Genomic DNA, 23,583 nt, shown 5'->3' with positions numbered 1-23,583 from the left:
TGGCTAGCCTCCCTTTTTTAAAATTACCTAACTTTGATAAATCATTTGAAGTCATTGTAGATGCCTCGGGTTTAGGAATAGGAGCCGTCTTTAGTCAAGAGGGCCACCCTTTAGAGTATTTTAGTGAAAAACTAAGTACCTCTAGACAAAATTGGAGTACCTACGAACAAGAATTGTATGTCATCATGCGTGCTCTCAAACAATGGGAACATTATCTACTTGCTAATACTTTATCTTGCTTACTGATCACTTTTCTCTTAAATTTCTGAATTCTCTGAAAAATATTAGTAGAAAGCATGCTCGATGATTCCAGTTCTTGTGACGCTTTGATTTTGCGATTAAGCACACTTCAGGTAAGACTAATAAGGTTGCTGATGCCCTTAGTCGAAAAGGTATACTCCTTACAACCCTCCAATCTCAAATAATCGCCTTTGATCACCTTCCTACTCTATACCCACTGACAATTGATTTTAGAATTATTTGGGAAGCTTGCTCTAATCATAAACCTTGCAAAGCCTACCACATTATTAATGATTTCCTATTCAAAGGTGATGTCCTGTGTATACCTCATATACTTCACTAAGAGAAGCCATAATCAAAGAAGCCCACTTTAGTGGCTTGGCAGGACATTTTGGTCGAGACAAAACTTCGACTGCAATTTCCTCTAAATTCTTTTGTCCACAACTTAATTGGGATGTCACTAACTTCATTAAAAGATATTCTATTTGCCAGACCGCTAAAGGTAACTCTCAAAACACAAGTTTGTACACCCCTTTACCTATCCCTTCCACTATTTGGGAAGATTTAGCTATGGACTTTGTGTTAGGTCATGGTTTGGTTTTTGTAGTTGTATACCATTTTAGCAAAATGGCTCATTTTATCCCTTGCAACAAAAAAATTTGATGCCTTGAAAATCTGTTTTTTCAAGACATTGTTAGATTATAGGGAATTCCTAAAACAATAGTTTTGGATTGTGATGTCAAGTTCTTAAACCACTTTTGGAGATCCTTATGGAAGAAATTTGACACCAATTTACTCTTTAGTACTGCTAGCCACCCTCAAACTGACGGCCAAACAAAGGTGACTAACCATACTCTTAGCAACCTCATCCGATGTTTTAGCGGGGACAAGCCTAAACAATGGGACCTAGTATTGCCTCAAGCTGAATTCGCCTTCAATCACATAGCAAATCGCTCAACAAGGAAGTCTCCATTTGAGGTTGTCTATACTAGTCTCCCTTGGGTTACTTTTATTTTAGCTCATCTCCCTTCTATTGTTAATGTCAGTATGGAGGTTGAAGCCATGTCTGACCGTATTTCCAAGTTGCACCAAGAAGCAAAGAATCATCTAGAGCTCGTCAATGATTCTTACAAAACAGCCGCCAACTCTCACAAGCGTCTTAAGGAGTATCAAATGGGTGACCTTGTTATCACCTTCGCAAATCACGCTTCCCTGCTGGTCTATCATTCTAAAATGACCAACAAGTGCATTGGTCCATTTCAAATATTGGAGAGACTCGGTCCCACTGCATAACATTTAGACCTTCCAACTACCATGAGAATCAGTCCATTCAACATTTCTGATTTTTCTCCTTACCATGCTCCTGATTCTTTTTCTTTGGCTCCCTAATATGCACTCGAGGACGAGTTTTTTCCTAGGGGAGGGGTCTGATAAGAACATCATAGATTCTTGATGTTTCTTTAGGTTCTTGATGCTTCTTTAGCTATTTCTTAAGTTTCTTGATTTTAGTTTAGGTTTATTACTCTTGTATCTTGAGTTAGTTAAAAATAACTAACTCATAACAAAGTTAGTTCACAAAATAACTAACTCATAACTAATGCTTGTTAAACTTTCAGCCTATAAAAGACTCCCATATTCATTAATAAAAATATATCTTGAAGTATTATCATAAATCTCATTAATAAAAATATATCTTGAAGTATTATCATAAATCTTTTCATGTTTTGCATCATCGTTGCTAATCCAACCCTATAGAAGAAGACAGCTTCTTTGCAGTGGATTAATGCAGTGAAAGCAGTATTAGTTGAAGTTTGATTTAAAAGAAATCAGAGGATTTTCCATGACAAGCCTTCAACATGGATGGATCGTTCTATATCTGCTTGCTTGAATGCAACATTACGGTGCCTCTTATCCAAAGTCTTTCAGATCAGGAGACTTTCCTGAACTGGCCAGCCTTCATACCAACTCCACTTTGATTTCTTGGACAGAATGATCTTTGAATAGGCTTTTGCTTCTACCAGATCCCAGTATAAATGAGGACTGTTTTTCTAATGTATTTCTATATGGGCCAAATACTTCAGTTTGGCTTTGTATTGGCTACTATTAGCCTAGAGGAAGGATAATTTTTATTTCTTTTCGCTTTTTGGATATGATAAGGGCATTAAGTGTAACGAGCATGCTTGTCCAAGGCATTGTTTGCCCATGGCCGCATGCCCGAACATCCTCAAACCACCTTGTCTTTATGTTTTGTACTTAGTTTAGCTTATTGCTTTCATTTTGTTGTTGCTGAGCTAGAGTATGACGTTTCGACATTTCATATGCAAGCCTGTTAAAGCTAAAATTGTTAAAAATGTACTATAGGGGAGACATAGTAGTTGAATCCCCAACCAAGCCTTGTTGTACTCTTTGCAATCTAAGCTTTCCTTGCAATTGGCAGTCTTCAATTCTTTCTTTAATGATGTTTTCAATGAATCTCTCTCTCACATTTTTATAAAACCATTTTCTCTTAAAACGTGAAGGGAGGCTACATCGTACCGTGAGTTTGTCTACAACTTTTGGATTTTAGATGGCTGATTTGTTCATCGAGTTAGAACAAGTGCCGCACATTCGCCCATCCCGCATTTAAAAAGTTGCAATTATGACACTAGGAGAATGTCAACCTAGTTAAGATGTCCGGGTACGCCTGCTGATCCACCTCTCTCCCTTTCTTCGCTCATTGTATAACCCTCTTGTATTATGAACTTTTGTCTCTCTATATTTGAACATTAATAATATTGAGACTTGTTTCCTCTTAGAAAAAAATATTAACAATTTTCAGAATCTTATGCGACTTTTATCTCATAGGAAGGTAAGAGATAGAAACGATTGCAGGTTGTGGTTTTTGGACTCCGGTAGAAAATTTTCAATTAACTCATTGGTTAAAGATCTTCAATTCTCTTCTCCTTTGGATAACAATCTGGAAAAAGCACTACGGAAATCCAAAAGCCCATGTCGAGTCAGCTTCCTTATATGGATAATGGTTTTAGGAAGCCCAAATAGTTCAAAAATGCTTCAAAGGAAGCTGCCTAATCAGTGTTTGTCCCCCTCAATCTGCTATTTATGTCTGCCAGCAGGCAAGTCTTCACAGCACCTTTTTGTTGACTGCCCTTACACATCTTCATCCTGGTACAGTTTATTTGCAGAATTTAACATTGTTGGGCTTTCGGAAATTCTTTTAGGGAAAATGTGCAGCAACTTCTAATGGGCCCTTCTTTAAAATCTGCTTCTAATATTTGGATCAATGTGATAAAAGCAGTACTATCGGAACTGTGGCTGGAACGGAATCAAAGAATTTTTCAGAGCAAAGCATTTCAATGGAGGAACCGTTATGAGTCAGCAAAAATTTGAGCTTTTACTTGGTGCTCTTTCTCTAAGGAGTTCAAGCATTATTCAGTACAAGATATAAGCCTAAATTGAACATCTTTCCTTCATAAACACATAGGGCTGAGATAGAGAAAATGTGAATAATAGAAGCAATACATAAACAACACTAGTGACAAAAAAGCTGAGCCTAACAAAACGCCTACTAAGAAGTCCAAAAGTAAAATAAAAAATAAGCTCCAAGAAAAGGCCTGCCAAAAAAAGATTAAAGGATTGGTTGGGAGAGGAGAACTGCCCAATTGAGGCAAATGTCTTGAATGGAGTAATCCCACAACTCCTTGTGTAAGGAACACCAAGCTGCCGCGTTTCGCTTTGCGGAAAGAAGAATTTCTGGTCTATGTTTTTCCTTATCGTGAAAAATACACTAGTTTCTCTCAAACCACAATTCAGAGAGGAGAGCTTCTGGCAAATATAACCATATTAGTCCAGGGCTTCTTTGGAAGCAGTGGACTTTCCAAAAACTAAAGAACCGAGGAACAAAAGGAGCCATAAAAAACTCAAGCAATATTGAAAACGGAATAGAGTATATTCCAACAGAAGGAAGAGAAGGTGCATAGCAAAAAGAGATGGAGTAGAGTCTCATTGGCCTTCAAACAAAGAGGGCAAACAGAAGGAAGTAGACACTTGTTAGGTGCCTTCTTTTGCAGGATATCAGCTCTTTTAAGGGACCCAAAAAGCATGACCCAAATCAGAATATTAACTCTGCGTGGACTGTTCGACTTCCACAAGACTTCAAATAAACGTTTATCCATTGGGGAGGTAGAGTGTAAGTGCACCTAGAGAGATTTAACAGTAAAACGACCTTGATGGTCAATTGACCATATTTTGTGATCTTCGGAATCAAACACTTTTTTAGGTGAGAGGAGAGAAAGTAAGGATTGGAATTCTGCAATTTCAGCTTCTTTTAAGCATCTTCTAAAGGATAGAGACCAAGAGAGGGCATCAAAGTCCCAATGGTCTACAATCGAGCCATGGGGAAGTAAGGCAATTCCGTAAAGGTAAAAAAATCTTTGAGAGGGGAGACACCAACCCAAATATCTGACCAGAAGCCAATTCTACTACCATTGCCAAGTTTAATCATTGCAAGAGATTCCACAGATCTCCACACTCTTGAGATACTTACCCATGGGCTCCTTAGGATATTTTCGAACTTTGCCAATGTAAACTAGTCAAAGGCCTCTTTGCCGTCGATGCTACTAATAATTTTCCTCCAAAAGGAAGAGTCTTCAATGAATATCTCCATCCCCACTTAGCAAGCAAAGCTGAGTTCCATTTAATACCACCAAGGCCGAGACCCCCACCCTTTAAAGGAAGGGATACCAAATTCCATTTAACAACATGGTTGAGCTTGCTGCCAGAATTGCCTTCCCAAAAGAAATTCATCGTGATTTTTTCCAAAGAGGCTGCCACGTTCCCGGGAATAGAAAACAAAGATAGATAGTAAGTTGGGAGACTAGCCAAAACGGCATTGCACAAAGTTTGTCTACCTCCTCTAGAGATGTTAAAACGCTTACATCTATCTAGTTTATTGTGAACTCAATCAATGACTGGTTGCCAAAACTCCTTTCGTCAAGGATAGTCTCCTAATGGGAGACATAAGTAGATGATGGGTAAATTTTCTGCCTTGCAACCAATACGGGCTGCAGTCTGAAGTAGGACATCCTCGGGCACATTAACTCCAATAAGAGCTGGTTTTTTCCAATTAACTTTCTGCCGCGAACACCATTCAAATTGTCTAATGGAATTCCTTTAACTTGAGAAGCAATTGTTCATCATAGTTGCAAAAAAAGGAGTGTGTCATTGGCGAATTGTAGCAAGGGAAGATGAATCAAGCCCTTACCAACAAGGAAATCCTCATACTGTCCATTTATGTGGAGTTTATTGATAATGGCTACTAAAACCTCACTTACAAGGAAAAATAGGAAGGGCGAAAGGGGGTCCCTCCTTGACGGATACCTCTAGATGCTGTGATTCAGTCTCTTGGCTTCCCATTTATAAATGATACTCTTGCTCAAAATACATGATAGGAAACAAAAACAAAAATCCAAAAATTCAACAATTCAAAATCAAAGACAACGTTTGGCAAGAGATAACAATCTAACCATAGGAATTACGGAGTTACGGAATGAAACAAACATTTGGCATGAGGGTTAATTCAATGGGGGAAAGGGCCATACTTTTATCTCAAAGGATGCATTCCACATATAGAAATTATGGAACCTGAAATTCGTTCATTTATTATTTTTGCATTGCCCATATGATGTTCAATTGTCTAGGTGCAAATTTTGGTTGTAAAATGTAGACTACTAAATGAACATGCAATCTGGAAGTCTGCGATTTCAGACTCGTTTTAACTACTCAGCAGGAGATACCCAATAATTTATTAGACAAAGATGAAAATTTTCAATCTCCCTTTTCGGCTTACAATTTAGAACATTTTTTATACTTTGCATAAGGAAAATTTCAGTTAGTTTTAACTGATTGAAAGGATTCTTCATCTTCCTATAACTAAATCATTTTCTACAATAGCGTTTCCACCAACCTGAAGGAAAAAAATATCACACATTGAGCAAAACATATTTAAGCATATAAGAGCTCTACGTATCCTTTAAGAAAAAAAAAACATATATGATTGCTACATTTCCTTCTAAAAAAAAAGATAATATATTTAAGAAATAATAATGAAGATAGATAGCTATACGATTTTTTTTGCTTGTCCAACGATCCCAGATACTGTCCTCCAATTTGTTCAGCTGGCTAATTGCATACTGTGTGAATGGCCATAGACAATAATATCATTACAACTTCAGGAATAGGAAATGAATGAATGAAACTAGTCTACAGGAAAATGAACTGAAACTCACATATAATGTATTCAACTGAACGCATAATGTTGGTGTAGTCAACACGTTAATTTCAGTAGATCTTCTTTCATCAGACATCTTGGTGTCAAATTTCTCCTTCTTCACAAAAGCTTTTATTCCAGCTTCCTTCTTGTATCTTGTGAGAATTGGAGGTGGCGGAATGAGATCCTCCTTGCTTGCTGCATGAACAAATTAGATAGCCATGCATCGTGCAGTTTGCAAATTTAATAACATAATTAGTAGGTGGTTTAAACCAAAAGTCTAATTTTTCATCAAAATGATTATTCTCCCAAATGAGGAGAGAAATGTTGTAAATGTCTTGAATTCGGTAATTGAGCACATGTACTTATTTATGAGTTATTTACATTTTTTACCCTAGGTTTAAGAACTGCAATTTATGAACTCTTTAACCTAGTGGCGCTATATTATATTGTGAAAAATCTCTCTAATAAAATTGTTCCCCTCCACCTCACGAACGTAGCTAACACACTAGTTTTCTTTTATACGGAAATAAGCATCTTTATTAGTAATAATAAATAAGACTTACGCTCAAAGTACAAGAATATTATACTAACAGAAAAAGCTAAATATAAAGCAGAACTTAAAAACTCTCTCAAGAGGAGCCCATTCGAATATAAAAAACTTGCACGCCCAAATCTTCCAGACGAGAGAAGAAAGAGAAGCAACCGGCTGTCTAAAAAATGTCTTGTCAATGATAGTAGAGAAATGCATATTAGTCTTCCTTTGAGATATGATTTCAGTCACCTTTTGGTCCAATAATCGGGTACTTTGTAAGGTTTGAAGGTTACAGATAAAGAAATTTGTAACAACTAGTACTCATATTCAAGAAAGAGTAAAATATCCTAATTGATGTTGTTAGCTTAAAAGTTAACTTTATGGATGTTTTGTCTTCGTCATCATGATTATTATTGGAGGGAAAAGATCCCTGAGCAAAAAAAATAGAAAGAAAGAAAAATTGGGTTGGATAGTTTTGAAGTAGCCGATTGCATCTTCTTAGTGTTCCCTTTTCCTTTCAAATTGAAGCATGCGGAATTCAAAATACTTCAGTCTGAAGTGGGTGCTTTTCGTCAAAGTATTTATATTTTATTTGTATTAAGCTCTTTACTAATGTTTAAATTCTCTGTTGCTATGGTTCTTTTATTGTTTCTCCTTTGTGATCGTTTGTAGATCGTTTTCGTTCTTTCGTTGTTTCTCCTTTGAGATCATTTATAGATCATTTTCTCTTTTGTATTGGCTGAGTTCATCTTTGTATAGTTTGTTTGGATGCTTGTCTTTCTCTTATTTTGCTCTTAGTGTAATATTCTTGTACTTTGAGCATTAGCCTTGTCTCCGTTTCAAAGGAAAAAAAAAAAAGACAATGGCTCGAAAACCATTTCCTATATTCCACATTTAATAAAAATCTTTCCAACATCTAGAGAAAGGATAACCACCCCTCTTTATCATCCCTTGAAAAAACCTGAATGGTTGAGCGTCCACCAGAAGTTGCAACATAAAACCCATCCATTTTCGGATTTGAACTTCGAGAGCTTTGTTCTCCCACAATCTAACTCCCCAAATTTCGAAGCCCCGGACTAACTCTGCAGTCCCTTTGAGGAACCAATTCAGATGGATTTTTGAGACGATTAGAGAAAGTTGAGCTTCCACATCTTCCATGTGAAAGCGGTCATTATGCAACCCGACACAAAAATGCGAATGAAGAGTTTTACAGCTTATTACTTCCATTGAAATGTAGATAGTCCGGAAACCACTCCAGAGAAAAACAGGAGGTGAAGTAGGAGAATACAAGAGGAAAGGAAGAAATGTCGTAGAAATCGCAGCGGAAGTTCAAAAGAGAAGACAGCGAAAGGAAAGAGAAGATGGTGGAAGGAAACAAAAGAGAGGAGAGAGCATACTTACCTCATTTAGTTCTCTAGATTCTTTACAAATAAATTCAAGTCGTGATATTGTGACTCTAGCTAACACACTATTAATGAACCACGTATATCTCAGTGTCAATCTTTATACGTTTTTGTACTACTTAATTGTTGATTTCGTAACAAACTAGTTGTTGGGTGAAATTGTTCCCTGTTTTCAATTTCTCTTGGGTGTTTAGTGAAGATCTTCGAGGAAACGTGTTGCATCTTCCATTTGGACCTCACTTCATTAATAAAGAGGCTTGCCTCCGATTCAAGAAGGAAAAAGAAAAAAAGAATCAAAGGGTTTTTCATGACAAAACACTTAGATGGTGGGATAATTACAAAGTCGCCTATTGAAATGCTTCATCGTGGTGCACACTCTTAAAGTGCTTTGATAGCTATAGTATTCAAGAGTTCAACATGAGTCGAGCTTTTATTTTTCCAGCTTAATTGTGGGCTCTATGATGCCTTGTACTTTTCTTAGTTAGTTTTACTTATTATCTTTCAGCATATCAAATCCTCAAGGACAGGTTTGCTGGAAGGTAAGTTCTCTCCCCTCTCTCCTCCCTTCTCCCTCCTCCCCTCTCTGACAGCCTGGTTTTTCAGCCTTCCTCTCCGTTAAGTCCCAGAGCACATCATAGAGGCTGTTAGTTGTAAAATTGATCAGTCACGCTACTGCATTTGGCAAGAGGAAGATCGTTGTTTTATCGAAGATGTCGACGCCGGCAAAAGCATCTCTCTTTCTGTTAGCCAACTTAGATGGACCCTGTTAGTTTTAATTGATCTAATCAGAATTCCGACAGACAAACATTTCAAGAAACTTGGAGACATCGACAGAGGAAGATTGAGAATTTCAAAGTTTCAAGCTAAGTCTGGTTGGATCCTAAGTTGGGATCACTGGCCTTATTCAAAGGGACTTTTCAATATTAGAGTGCGCTTAGGTAATGAGCAGCAAGGTTGGAAGCTGTTTTGCTCGATGCTGGGCAAGTTTGTCAAAAAATTGGATTAAGCTAGATGGTATTCTGATAATACCTCCAAGATTCCTTCTCCGAATTTGAGTAGGAAACTAAGTTATGTGGAAATCAAGTCTTTCTAATTCCCCTGTTCCAAGGTCTAAAATTAAGGCAACAGGCCTGATTCCTAGTCAAAACAGGAAGGTTCAAGTGCCAGTCTATGCACCCTCTTCAATACAGAAGCAATGGCTGATTAAGAATCATGAAGTTGTGTAAATGGAACAAGGTTTCATCACCTTTAAAAGATGGGGGTCTCAGCCTAACAGGAATTAAAATCCATAACACTGCTTTGCTTGCTAAATGGGATTGGAGATTCTCAAAAGAAGAGTCAACTCTTTGGAGGCAAATAATTAGAAGCATCCACGGTAAGGAAGCTTTTGATTGGTTTACTAAAGGGAAGTCTGGTAACAACCTAAAGGAGTCCTTGGGTTAACATGGCTAGGGTTTGGAGGTCAGTTGACTCATTAGCCTCCTTTAATCTTGGTAACGGACGTAGAATCGGTTTTTAGACAGATCCTTGGGTTGGTAATACCCCCATCAAGGAGCAAATCTCTAGGCTCCTTAGAATGGCTCTTTTGCCCACTAGTTTAGTAGCAGCACATTGGGACCATGATACTTCATCTTGGTCTCTGGCCTTTAGAAGATGTTTGAAAGATGATGAAATTGTAGAATTTCAATCACTACTATCCCTCCTCTCAGCTGAAGAAGTAGTTAATTCCGACGATTATAGATCATGGTCCATTGATCCCTATGGCCGATTTACCGTTAAGTCTCTTTTGGCTCACATGAAAACTGCCTCCCCCATGGATAAACGTCTTTTTTCAGCAATTTGGAAATCAGGCAGCCCATGGAGAATTAACATTTTGATTTGGATTATGGTCTTCGGGTCCCTTAACAGTTCAAAAGTTTTGCAAAAGAAATCCCCCAATAAGAGCCTCTCTCTTTCGATCTGTCCTCTATGTTTGAAGGCTAGTGAGAATCTTCCACATATTTTTTTGCACTGCCCCGTCTCTTCCTTCTGCGGGTAAGGATTTTCTCATTGTTCAATTTAGATTGGGTATTTGATCGTTCACTAAGCGCTAGTGTGGTTCAACGTCTGTCGGGTTCGATTTTACCTAGAAATATATAATATGGGAAAATTATGTGTGCAGTAGATCTTAAAGATGTAGCTTGGTGTTAAAAAAGGAGTTCGTTAATTATTCCATCCAAGACATTTGCCTCACTAGTATGTTTTTCTCACTCAACTTGCTTGATAGTTGCTGTATCAGATCCATTGTTTGCAGATTACACAATCTGAAGCTCTTTTCAGCATTTTGAAGCTTTGAAGGATTGCCCCTGTTTAGCCTTTAATTTTGAGATTGTATTTTTGGGCCTTCCCTATTGTTTTCTTTCTGTTTTTCTGGTCCTGTATTGTCTTCTGGACCTTTGTAATAAGCTAGACGTTTTATTATTGTACCTTTGTTTGGTTTTTATGTGTTTGCTCGGAATATGATGCTTACCGCTATGGGGTTGTCAACCTAGTTGAGATGTCTAGATGCGCCTCCTGATCCCTCTACGATTCCCTTGATTACAACTTCTTTGTTGCTCTCTTTGTATAACTCTCTTGTACTTTGAGTTCTTATTAATAAAGAAGTTGTCTCTGTTTCAAAAAAAAAAATTATCTTTCAGCATTTCTGTAACTGTTCTCATTTGTCTTCCCTTGAACTATATGTTTTTTAACTTAGTTTTACTTATTATCTTTTAGCATTTCTTGTACTTGTTTTCTTTTATCCTCCCTTGAACCATATGTTTTAGTGGACACAGATGTATAGGCTTTGTTCAGCCTAGGAAAGTATTTTTGTACGTTTGGAGATAATGAAGGTGCTAAGGGGGTGCCAACCTAGTTGAGATCCAATTGCGCCTATTGACCTTAGTCTTTCTTGCTGATCGTATAATTCTCTTGTACTTTGAGCTTTAGTTTCACTATTTATATTAATCAAGAGGCTTGGAAACTTAAACTGTGCTTCAATATTGCAAAAAGGCTCCCTTTCCACTATATTTCGCCCGACATATGCCCTCTCCGCTGTAATCGATAGGAAGACCTTCAACACATCTTTTTTGGCTGCCCTTATGCTGCAAACTGTTGGTCCCAGTTGCTGCAAATTTTTAGTCTGAGTTGGGCTTTTGATGACAACTTAAGGGATAATGTGCTGCAAATTTTGTCTGGTCCAGCCACGAAGAAAACCACTTTACTATTATGGTGCAACAAGGTCAAGTCTTTACTAGTAGAACTATGGTTCGAAAGAAATCAGTGGGTGTTACACAACAAGGCCTCAAGCTGGTATGATTGTTTTGAGTTTGCTCGGCTCAAGACTTCGTCATAGGGTTCCACATCCAAGGGTTTCCACGATTACTCCTCACAAGCGATTCAATTAAACTAGCAGGCCTTTTTTTTCTAATTTAATATTGAGTCTATTGCATTTTGTTTTTTATTTTCTGCTCTTATCGGTGCTAGGCTTTTGTACTGCCTCAGCCCAAGTTGGGCTTGAGGTTCTTGATGTAACAGCTTTCAGTTAGTTTTGTGTTTTCTATATCACGATGAGTGAGGGTGCTAGGGGTTGTCAATCTAGTTGTGACGTCCCAGTGCACCTAGTGATCCTAAGCTTTTTAGTTTTCTCTGCTTTTTGTACATCCCTCATGCACTTAGAGCTTTGTCTCTTTATTGTTACTATCTAATAAAGAGATGTGTTTCTTTTTCAAAAAATAAAGAGGCTTGTTTCCTTTAGAAAAATAATAATAATAATAAACAGACTTGTTTACTTTTCAAGAAAAAAAAAAGATCCTGTCGTAGTCCTCCAGAGGATTTGGAGACTTTTTGACACCCACTTTTAGCACTCTCATAGTATCCAAACAAGCTAGAATAAACAAAAACAAACAAATAAACAAATATGTAATGTTTTGGAGCAAAAGAAAAAGCAAAAACTAACAACCCGAAAGCAGTACAAAGAAATACAAATAAAAAGACTAAACACCCGTCTAAAGAGAAGACAACCAAATAGGCTTATATCTCACACCAAGTGAATCTCGAAATCCTCGGACTATTATTCTTTTAATAATCCATTGCTTTGTCAATCTAAAAAATCATAGCAACTTCTTGTAGTCTCTCTCCCTCTCTGTATTTCTTTTGTAGACCCTTTTTACTGCCATTCATCTTAAATAAAGTTCTTTCACTGAAGAAGAAAATTTGGAATAAAAATGTGATTGTGAGTGAGCAATAAAATAAAAGTGTGATTTTAACACATACCTAAGTTCTCGATGACATGATTGGCGTACACCTGAAATGCATTGTCAATGCCACGAAGCAAGCAATTAAGTTCAGTCAGCCTCATTGGAACTTGGAGGGCAAAAAATTGATCCACGGTCTGCCCAAAATGGCCAAACATGTTTGATGTTAATAAGAAAATCGATCTTGATGGGTACATACACACACATGTGCACACGTCCACACACATTTAAGACCACCTCAACAACAATTCCAAACGTAGTCACAAAATTATTAAGATCTTGTGATAAATTTATCAAACGGATACGGATCACTTTATTAAGAGATAAAAAGAGACAAGGGCTCTAATAAGTACAGGAGAGATATACAAGAGCTAACAAAAATTAGGGATCATAAGTTGCCCCTAGACATCTCAACTAAGATAACACCCCAATAGCCACCTCATCATATCCAAAAGAACAAAAACAAAAAGGTGAAAATAAGCTCAATACCAGGCCATGATAATGAATCTTTACTAGGTCATGACTCATGACTAGTAAAGAGTTCATAACAAAAAGGGAGGTAACCGTAAGAGAATAGAAAGTAAAAAAAAAAAGAATAAAATATGAGCAACGGGATTAGGATGGAAATATAAAAGCTCTCCAATTTATGTTGAGATCTTGAATTCTGTAGCTTCGAACACATTTGAGAGCAAGCACCAGGAGGTGAGATTTACGTGTGCTAACAAAGCGATCAAAACAGCGCAATGATTTATCGTGAAAAACTCTTTGGTTCCTTTCAAACCAAATTTCTGCCAATATAGCTTTCACAGCATTTTCCAAAAAAAGTGTAGCTTCTTTATTCAAACTGGAACCTCTTAATAAAATCCTCACATTTTCTCTAGAATCTGCTCCAAAAACCCAACTTTAGATTAAACTCTTTAAACAGTTTTTCCCAAGAAACCCCAAGTGTAGCTTCTTGCGATAAATTTATTAAGAAACTGCAGAAAGATTAATCATAGTGAAGTTATCCTTTCAAAAAACTTGTTTGTTCACAAAATACATTGGTTGCTTACATGAAAGCTCCACAAGAGTGCTTTGAGCTCCTTTTACCATAACAATAGAACTTAAATTTTCAACCCAGGAACACAGAGCAAAGAAGAATGATGCTAACCTAGTATGAAGCAAGTTTTCAACCCATGATCACATAGCCATAAAAAACTTGAGATGAACGGCAACAAAAAGCTTTTTTACCTTTTTTTTTTTTGAACAAGGAAACAAGCCTCTTCATTAAGAAAAGGAATCGATAAAGTAATGTTTGAGTACAACGAAGAGACGAGATCAATAAGTACACCTGGACATTTCAACTAGGTTGACACCCTCATAGCACTCTCATTACATCCCGACTTTGATCGAAAAGGAAATCCAAACTCATGAGAATACAATCCAAACAATATATCTAAAATCAAAATACACACCAATATAACCACAACACAATCATCTTAAAGAATTTAATAAAAACAACAAAAACCCTTAAACAAAATAGACTACAAACTAAAAACGACTACTCATGTAAACACAAATCTTGAATAGAGTGTGTAAGATAAAGTCTCGATTTTATTAATAAAATTTTGACTCTCACCTGTTAAGAAAAAATGAAAAGTTCTGTTTTCTTTTCAAACACAAATCTTGAATAGAGTATGCGCTAAACTCCTTTGTAGAGTGCACCAAGCAGATGTCCTTTTGCAATGTCCATTCAATCTGACCAAACCATGAGCTTATCATGGAATATCCTTTGGTATCAAACCATATTTCCAAGAGCAATGATTTGGACAAGTTAATCCAAAGTAATCGTGGCCCTCTTTAATGAATGGACTCAAAATAATCTGTCTAACATTGGAGATGAATGTACCATCAAAAACCCAATCAACTTCGAATAAAGAGAGTAAACTCCCCCAACACTTGAGCTGAATATGAGCATGAGAAGAACAGGTGCTGCATCTCAATATTCCTAATAAAGTGGCGAATATTTGATCTCCATGAACAGTAATTTGATCCATTCAGCTTGTGTTCAATTACTTTTGACATCATAGGAATCATCTCCAACGCAACTACTGGTATCTTGTCAGCCATTACCTCCCAAAACAAACGAAAATACTGATTAAACTCTAAAAGAAAGCTGTGTTGAAGCAAACCTTAATTTTCCAAATAGATGTTTTTCTTTGAACGAACCACAAACAGTGAGTATATAGCCCAAACAAACACACCACCAAAGAGAGGAAACAACCCCGTTGAAAACCTAAGAAAATGAACCGAAAAGGACGGTGCATGCGCCTACACGCCTCCGCGCATGGATTTGGTGACAGGGGAATGCACTAGCCAGATGCCTCCGAACTTTTGGGTTTAGGTAGCTCAGCAGCTGGGTCTCTTTCGATTGGGCAGTTTTGGAAAAAGGTGAAGAAAAAAGGAGAATGAATTTCCGGTGCAGCGGCGCTGTTGACAGACGGCAGCGACTGAATATGGCAAACAACCAAGGACAGCAACGGTGGACAAAAGTATAAACCAACCCCCTCTACAAGACCTTAGATGTAACACAAAAGGGTTCTAAATTCTCAAACCCTACTCAAAACCCTAGTTTTCTCACGCTATGATACCATGTAAAACATTTAGGTTTGAGCAAAAATCAAAATATCATATTCATTCACTACAGAAATATAAATACAAGAAACAATGGTGACAAAATAAGGAAAGTGTAGAAAAACCTCAAAAGGAAAATATAACAAACATATTTACAATAATAGAATTATAACATGTATAAAAGAATATTTTAGGAAACAAAGGAAAGGTAAGTTCTCTCCCCTCTCTCCTCTCTCCTCCGCCTCCTTTCTCCCTGGTTTAGTCAAGCCTCTTCGACGAGCCCCTCAACATGGAAATTGCCAGCTGAAAAGTTAATCAATCTCATTGTTGTATTTGGAAAGAGAGAAGATTTTATCATTGAAGATGTGGAAGCTAGCAAATCCATATAAATCTTCGAAACTCATCTCTCAAGGACTTTGCATACTATTTCTGATCTCTATAATCCTGACTGCTTTTTCAAGAAAGATGGTGAAATTGACGAAGGGCGAATGAAGATCTTCAAGTTCCCAGCCAACTCGGGGTGGATCCTCAGCTGAGATATTTGGCCTTACTCAGGAGGTCACTCAACCCTTAAAATCTACTTAGGAGCGAATATGCAAGGTTGATCCTCCTTCTGTAGAATGCTGGAAAAGTATGTACACATAGTAGACTACTCCCACTAGTTATCAGCCATTTTTATTAAACCTCCCTTCCAACCTTTGGTGGAAAAACAAAATTATGTTGCTCCTGTTAAATTCAAAATCTCCTACCAATCAGTAAGTAGATCTGGAAAAATGGAACCTCCCACGAGTACCAATCATAAAGTTCATTCTCAGGTCTCAATTGTCACCCCCTTCAATTCAAAAAGAATGGTTAAATTTAAAAACCATGAGGTGGCTAAGCTTAACTTTGATAACCTCTTGACTATATCAAAACTTTTTGCTTCTACTGATTGAAGATTGATCCGCAAATTTCTGGAATCAAAATTCCATTCCGGCATTGTTATTAACCCCTTTTATGATCAAAACGCCCTTATCAGCCTTGATCAAGGCTCCTTTAATGACTTCATTAGTGCAATAGGTAAATGGCAAAAATGGGGCAATTTTCACCTTAAATTTGAAAAATGGGCCAGTGCAAAACATAGTAGGCCATTGATGTTGAAAGACTATGGAGGTTAAATTAGAGTGAAGAACCTTCCTCTTGATTTCTGGTGTAGAACTAGTTTTGAAGCAATCAGAGACCATTTTGGAGGACTCCTAAAAATAGCCATTGAAACCCTTAATTTTACCAATTGTAGTGAAGCTTATACTAAGGTCAAGAAAAACCAGTGTGGATTCGTTCCTTCAACGATCAACATTTCTGACCAAAAGAGGAGAAACATATTTCTATATTTTTGGAGATTTTGAGTTTCTAAACCCTTATTTTCCCAAAAAATCTCCAAGTGTACACGACATCCACAGCAATTCCATTGACCAGCTGAGGGTAAGAGAAGCTTCGCTTGATGAGGGGTGTGATCTCTCCTCCTTCCCACCTGTACTTAATGTACCAAGATCGGTTTTTGCAACCTTACCAAAATGTAGAAACCCTTTTCAATCTCTGCAACATTTTACGACCAACTCTCCGACACCGGAGAAGATGAAAGGTTCAGTTACACAGGTGGCAGCCAACACCATTAGGCAGGAATCTGAACTGTCTCCACTTTAATTAATGAAAACCCTTTTGGTCACAGCTGTATTAAAAAGAAACCGGGGCCCATGGATTTTAACCAACTTCCCATTAACTGGGCTGTAAATCTAAGTAGTGAGAGAAAAAAGGGTAAATCACCTTTTATTACTATCATGCAGAATTATGAGATTTCCTCAAAAGTAATTAAAGGTTACAGCTTTGCCTCCAACCAACGATAACTTCCTATTTTGGCCTCCACAGATCCTTCTCCTTCCGTTTCTGGTTTCTGCAATAAGACTAATCCTTCACAAGTTGACAAAGCTCTCCAAGTACATGCTCCGAAAATTCTGAAGCACTATTCTCGAAAGCATATATCTTTTAATAATTTATGGACTGCCTTACTGAAGTCTAAGTTGACTAGAGGTTGTGACATTAAATTACCATTTTCAGCCCCCTCTCGGAAGCATTATTCAAAGCCTTCTATCTCTGCAAAAAATCTTGACCTTTTGGAGGTTTGCAGCTCCAAAATCCAAATTTCTAATTGTCTTTCCAGGTCAGTAAATTCAGGGTCTCCAGTCAAGCATTTCAAATATTCAAAACTCCCCATTTTTAACTCTAAAGTTAATTTGTTGCGAGGCTCTTCTTGTTGTGCCCACATTGACAAACCAACCTCCAGGACCTTGGAGTCTCTATTTAGTGTCAGTAGTGAGGGGTCCTTGGGGTTTCCAAGTGGTTTTGATTTCAAGAATAATGAAGAAGTTGAAGAGGCTGATCTCTCTTCCCTATTTGATGAAGCCAATGTTGTTCCCATCAAAGTTTCCTCGAACTTGCCTAAGGATCTGCTGCCCTTAGTCAATGATTGTGGCATCATTTTGGTTTAATGAAAATTTGATAACCTTCCTCCTCATCCAAGCTACTGAAGATAATTTCTCGATAGTAGAAAAATGCAAATTAGTTTTCTTTCGAGATCTGATTTCAGCCACCTTTTGGTCCAATAATCGAGTACTTTGTAAGGTCTGAAGGCTGCAGATAAAGTGTTGAGATTCAAGTCTCTTGAACACTTATTCAGAACTAGTTCTATCATATTCAAGAAAGAGAAAAAATTCTAATTGATGCAGATAGCTTAAAAGTTTTAGATTTTTGGATGTTTTGTCTTTGTCATCATGATTTTCGGTGGAGGGCAAAGATCTTTGGAAAAATTTATTTGGGTTGGATAGTTTTGAAGCAACCGATTGCCTCTTCTTGGTTTTCCCTTCTCCTTTCAAATTGAAGCATGTGGTATTCAAACTTTCAATCTGAAGTGGGCGCTTTTCATCAAAGTGTTTATATATTCTTTGTATTAAGATCTTTACTAGTGTCTCAGCTCTTTGTTGCTTTGGTTCTTTCGTTGTTTATTCTTTGTGAATGTTTGTTGGTCGTTTTCCCATATGTTTTGTCTGGGTTCATCTTTGTTTAGTTTATTTGCATGACTTTGTCTTTTTCTTATTTTGCTATAAGTATATTACTCTTGTACTTTGAGCATTAGTCTCATTTATTATTAATAAAGAGGTTTGTCTCTATTTCAAAAAACAAAACATGTATAAAAGAATATATATCAATAATGCAACCAATAATAAAACTTTAAGACAGTCAAATTCTTGACGTAAACGAATTTAATCAACAATTACATCTTGTCCCTTCGTTTGTTTGTTGATCATGTCCCTTCATCTGTACAATGTCGCACATTTTATCAAGCACAAAATGTAGGCCAGTGTTTACACACTCAAAAAGAATCACATGAACGTAATAGCAACCGTTAATATAATAAAACAATTTCAAGCAAGCAACCAGAACTTGGAAAAAGTGTCATAAAGAATATAAGAGAGTAACAACCATACCTCCTCAACAATCCTATAGACTTCAACAATTGAACTTCCATGACGCTGCTGTGGTGATATTGGATTCCATCGCTGTTGGAACAAGTGTGTTAGGTTTCCCAAAAAGAAAACTGTAATAACCTAACTTATTGGCAGGAAAACAGAGTATCCTCTGTAGTTTTATTTATTTATAATGCCAAATACAGTCATAAGCTTAAAGCAGTAAAGAACATCAAGGGAAAACAATAACAAATAGCATACCAACATGTAGTCTACCCTAGGGTAACCTTGGCTACAGCAGCCGCCCTCCCAAGCTTTTATCAAAATAAAAACCTACTTCCCCAATCCCCAAAAGATGCTATATATAGGCATTATCCAACACACTCTCTCTCCCTGGGTCCCACACGCACGATCCCCCATTTATTTTCCTTTTCCCACATTCCTGTCCAGCTGAATTACTTTTCTGTCCCTCCTCTTATATGTATGCAATATGGGAGGTCTTACAATACCCCTTGGTTCCACATTCACCTTGTCCTCAAGGTGGAAAGAAGGGAATTGTTGATTCATTTGATAAACTGATTCCCACGTAGCATCACTCTCCTGTAGGCCTTGCCATTTGATTAACCACTCATTAGCCCCTAACTCCTTATTCCAACGGATTCCGAGGACATTTTCTGGCTGAAGCTGTAATTCAAAGTTTTCTGCCAACATGGGGTGCTGGTGCTGAACCACTTGCTGTGCCCCCAGCTTGGGTTTGAGCTGAGAAATGTGGAATACATTGTGTATTGCTGCCTCCGGAGGAAGGTCCAGCCGGTAAGCCACAGCTCCAATTTCTTCAATGATCTTGTAAGGCCCATAATATCTAGGAGCCAATTTTTCTGATTTCTTCCGTGCCAAGGAGCGTTGTCTATAAGGTTTTAGTTTGAGATAGACCTCCTCTCCCACCTTTAGCTTAAGCTCCCTTCTCTTTAGATCAGCAAACTTCTTCATGCGATTTTGAGCTAATGTCAAATTTTCCTTCAAGGCACTTAGAGCTGAATCACGTTCTTTCAGCAATATTTCCACTTCATTGTTAGTGGTTTTCTTGTCCCCGTAGGATAGCAAAGGGGGAGGGGAACGACCATAAACTGCCTCAAAAGGAGTAGTTTTTGTAGATGCGTGAAAGGTAGTGTTGTACCACAGTTCGGCCCACGGTATGAACTGATCCCACTTGTGTGGCTGCTCATTGCAAAAACATCTCAAGTAAGTCTCCAAGCATTGATTTACTCTTTCAGTTTGTCCATCCGTCTGTGGGTGGAAGGCTGTACTTCTTTTCACTAAGGTCCCCATGGATGCGAATAGTTCCCTCCAAAAATTGCTGAGGAAGATCTTGTCTCTGTCAGATATGATAGAATTTGGAATTCCATGGCGCCTAACTATCTTGTCAATGAAGGTTAGCGCTACTTGTTTCGCCGAGAAGGGGTGTTTGAGAGTGATGAAGTAGGCATACTTAGTGAGACGATCCACCACCACCATAATTACATTCATTCCTCCTGCCCTAGGTAATCCTTCAATAAAGTCCATTGTCCAATCTTCCAGGATTTTGTCCGGAATGGGTAGGGGTTGAAGAACACCAGCCGGTTTAGTAGCTTCATATTTGTTCCGCTGACAAACTTCACACTGCTCCACGTAATTTTTGATATCATTCTTCATCCCCTGCCAATAAAGTTCCCCACTCATCCTTTTGTACGTTCGTAGGAATCCCGAATGGCCTCCTAGCACTGAATCATGGAATGTGTGCAGCAATCTTGGGATGAGGGAGGAAGTTTGGGGTAGTACAAGTCTTCCTTTGTAGAGTAATCTACCATTCTTCCACTCGAATTTGCCATCCACTTCTTGTTCCTTCTTCAGCTTTGCACAATTTTCTGTAGCCCTTCATCCTTGTCAACTTCCTCACACACAACATTGATGTCGACAATACCCGAAGTTGTCATCTCATGAAGCTCTATCCTTGGTTCCACTCTTGAGAGAGCATCTGCTGCTTTGTTGAGTTGGCCCGGTTGGTAGAGTATTTCAAAATCATACCCTAGGAGTTTGGTTAGCCATTTCTGGAATTGGGGCTGCACTTCCCTCTGCTCCAGCAGAAACTTCAAAGCCTTCTGGTCTGAGAGTATAGAAAACTTCCTTCCCAATAGGTAATGCCTCCACCTTTGTACAGATAATACCACAGCCATCAATTCTCTTTCATATATGGACTTGGCCTGGGCTCTTTGTGAGAGTTTCTGACTATAAAAAGCTATGGGATGCCCTCTTTGCGATAAAACTGCTCCCAAGCCGCTGCCTGAAGCGTCAGTTTCTATGGTAAAGGGCAAACTCCAATCGGGTAGTGCCAAGACTGGTATAGTTGTCATTGCCACCTCCAGCCTGACGAATGCTGTTTCAGCGTCTTCATTCCATTTAAAAGCATTTTTCTGTAATAGTTTAGTAAGGGGGGTTGCAATGTTGCTGTAACCCTTAACAAACCTTCGGTAATATCCAGTCAGCCCCAGAAATCCTCTTAATTCGGTCACATCTGAAGGTCTTGGCCAATTTACCATACTTCTAATTTTATCTTCATCTGCCTCTACCCCTGCCTTAGATATTTGGTGTCCCAAATATTGCATTTTAGAATGAGCAAACACACATTTCTTGTGATTGGCATAGAGTTGATTATCCCTTAACACAGCAAAAACCATCCCTAGGTGTTTCTCATGTTCAGTGATGTCCCTGCTATATACTAAGATATCATCAAAAAATACCAAAACACAACGTCTAAGGAAAGGCTTGAAAACCTGATTCATCAGTGATTGAAACGTTGCTGGTGCGTTGGTGAGACCGAAAGGCATCACTAGGAATTCATAATGGCCTTCATGGGTGCGAAACGCTGTCTTCTCTATATCTTCTTCCTTCATTCTAATTTGGTGGTAACCTGATTTGAGGTCCAGTTTAGAGAAAACTGCTGCTCCATATAACTCATCCAATAGTTCTTCAATCACCGGAATAGGAAATTTATCTGAGATTGTAGCTTGATTCAACTTCCGGTAATCAACACAAAAACGCCACCCCCCCATCTTTCTTTTTAACCAGGAGAACAGGGCTGGAATATGGGCTTCGGCTTGGGCGGATGACACCATCTTGCAGCATTTCAGCTACTAACTTCTCTATCTCCCCTTTTTGGATATGTCCATATTTATATGGTCTTACATTGATCGGCTTTTGGTCGGGTAGTGTCAATATCCTGTGGTCGATATCTCTCTTTGGAGGGAGTCCCTTTGGTGTGGTAAAAATATCTGTGTACTGTTGTAGTAAGAACCGAATCATAGGGATATTCGCTTCATCTCCTTCCTCTTTCTCATCAGTCTTGTAAGTATCATCAGTTTCTACTTCCATGTTTGCCCACTCCAATAGAAATCCTTGATCCTCCTCTTGCCATGTCTTTTCCAATGTCCTTAGTGAACATTCGGCCCTGATGAGGGAAGGATCTCCTTTCAATACGATCTGTCTACCTCCGTTCCAAAAGCTCATCGTCAAGGAAGGCCAGTAGATCTTCATAGTACCTGTGGTGTCCAGCCACTGCATTCCTAAGACAGCATCAACCGAGCCCAGTTCTACCGCCAGGAAATCTGCTATGATGGTAATTTCGTCAAGCTTCACTTCCACTCTTCGACATATCCCCTTTCCCCTACAGCGTGTTCCATTTCCTATGGTATAACTGAACGGAGTGTGTGGATCCAATCCCAGCTTTAAATCTACTGCCAAGGATTGATGGATGAAATTATGGGTTGCCCCACTATCAATTAGTACCACTATCTCCTTCTGCCTTATCCATCCCTTAAGTTTCATCGTTCCTTTTGAGGAAAGGCGAGTCATGGTCTTCAGTTCAATTGCAGCCTCATCGGTAAGTTCCAAAGTCTTCAGCTCTACGGTTCCCTCGATTACTTCCTCTTGGCTGTCTCCTTCTTCATCCTCTTCTTCTTCATTCATGATGAAGAACATCAGTTCTCTTTTCTCCTTGGTTTTGCATCGGTGACCAGGAGAATACTTATCATTGCATCTGAAGCACAATCCCCGGTCTAGTCTTGCTCTAAACTCTGCATCCGACAGCCTTTTCACCGGTGGTTCCCCTTTCTTGAAGTTACCTTTAATAGGTATGGTGATCTGTTTCATTTGGAAATCGGTCTTCCTTGGTGGTGGCTTATCCACATCTCCCAGCTTCTTGACCTTAGATGATCCTCCTACCTCCCAATCTGTCATTCCTAACTCCATTTTGGACAGCTTTAAAGCGAGGTTCCGATCATTTACTAGCTGTGCTTCCCTCATACAATCCTCAAGTGTTTGGGGATGCCTACTGATTACCTCCGCTTGTAGGGAAGGTTCTAAACCAGTGACAAACGCATCAACCAACACACTTTCTGCCATGTAGGGTAGTGGGGCTGAATAGGTCACGAATTTTTTGACATATTCATTATAGGATCCTTCTTGTTGAATCCTAATCAATCTTGCTCCCAAGCTCTTTTGTCCCGAGTCTCGAAAAAACTCAAACATTCTACTCTTCAGATCCTCCCATGACTCCACCTTCTTCCTATTATGACTCCAACGGTACCAATCCACCTCATCTTGGCCAAAACTTACCACAGCTACCTTGACTTTTTCACTCTCAGGCAGGTTGTTTATCTCAAAAAAATGTTCAGCTCTGTACACCCATGACTCAGGGTTTTCTCCAAGGAACATCGGC

The 23,583-nt window shown here is 38.4% G+C and overlaps 1 protein-coding gene across 10 annotated transcripts in view; it reads right to left on the bottom strand.

Annotated features, from left to right (window-relative positions):
* Positions 1-23,583, bottom strand: part of LOC103489571 (protein unc-13 homolog) — a 68,189-nt gene that overhangs the window by 6,441 nt on the left and 38,165 nt on the right. For 9 of the 10 annotated variants that reach the window (XM_051090949.1, XM_051090951.1, XM_051090952.1 and 6 more), the window contains exons 19-22: positions 18,852-18,923; positions 12,737-12,854; positions 6,525-6,703; positions 6,362-6,428 (exon numbers count right to left, since the gene is read on the bottom strand). In XM_051090949.1, coding sequence (XP_050946906.1) covers positions 6,362-6,428; positions 6,525-6,703; positions 12,737-12,854; positions 18,852-18,923 — 436 coding nt within the window. The remainder of the gene's footprint in view (positions 1-6,361; positions 6,429-6,524; positions 6,704-12,736; positions 12,855-18,851; positions 18,924-23,583) is intronic. The other variant, XM_051090955.1, reaches the window with a different exon arrangement.

Source organism: Cucumis melo, chromosome 10, assembly GCF_025177605.1.
Source record: "Cucumis melo cultivar AY chromosome 10, USDA_Cmelo_AY_1.0, whole genome shotgun sequence".
Classification (NCBI taxonomy): Eukaryota; Viridiplantae; Streptophyta; class Magnoliopsida; order Cucurbitales; family Cucurbitaceae; genus Cucumis; species Cucumis melo.
This window is presented reverse-complemented; position numbering and strand designations above follow the sequence as displayed.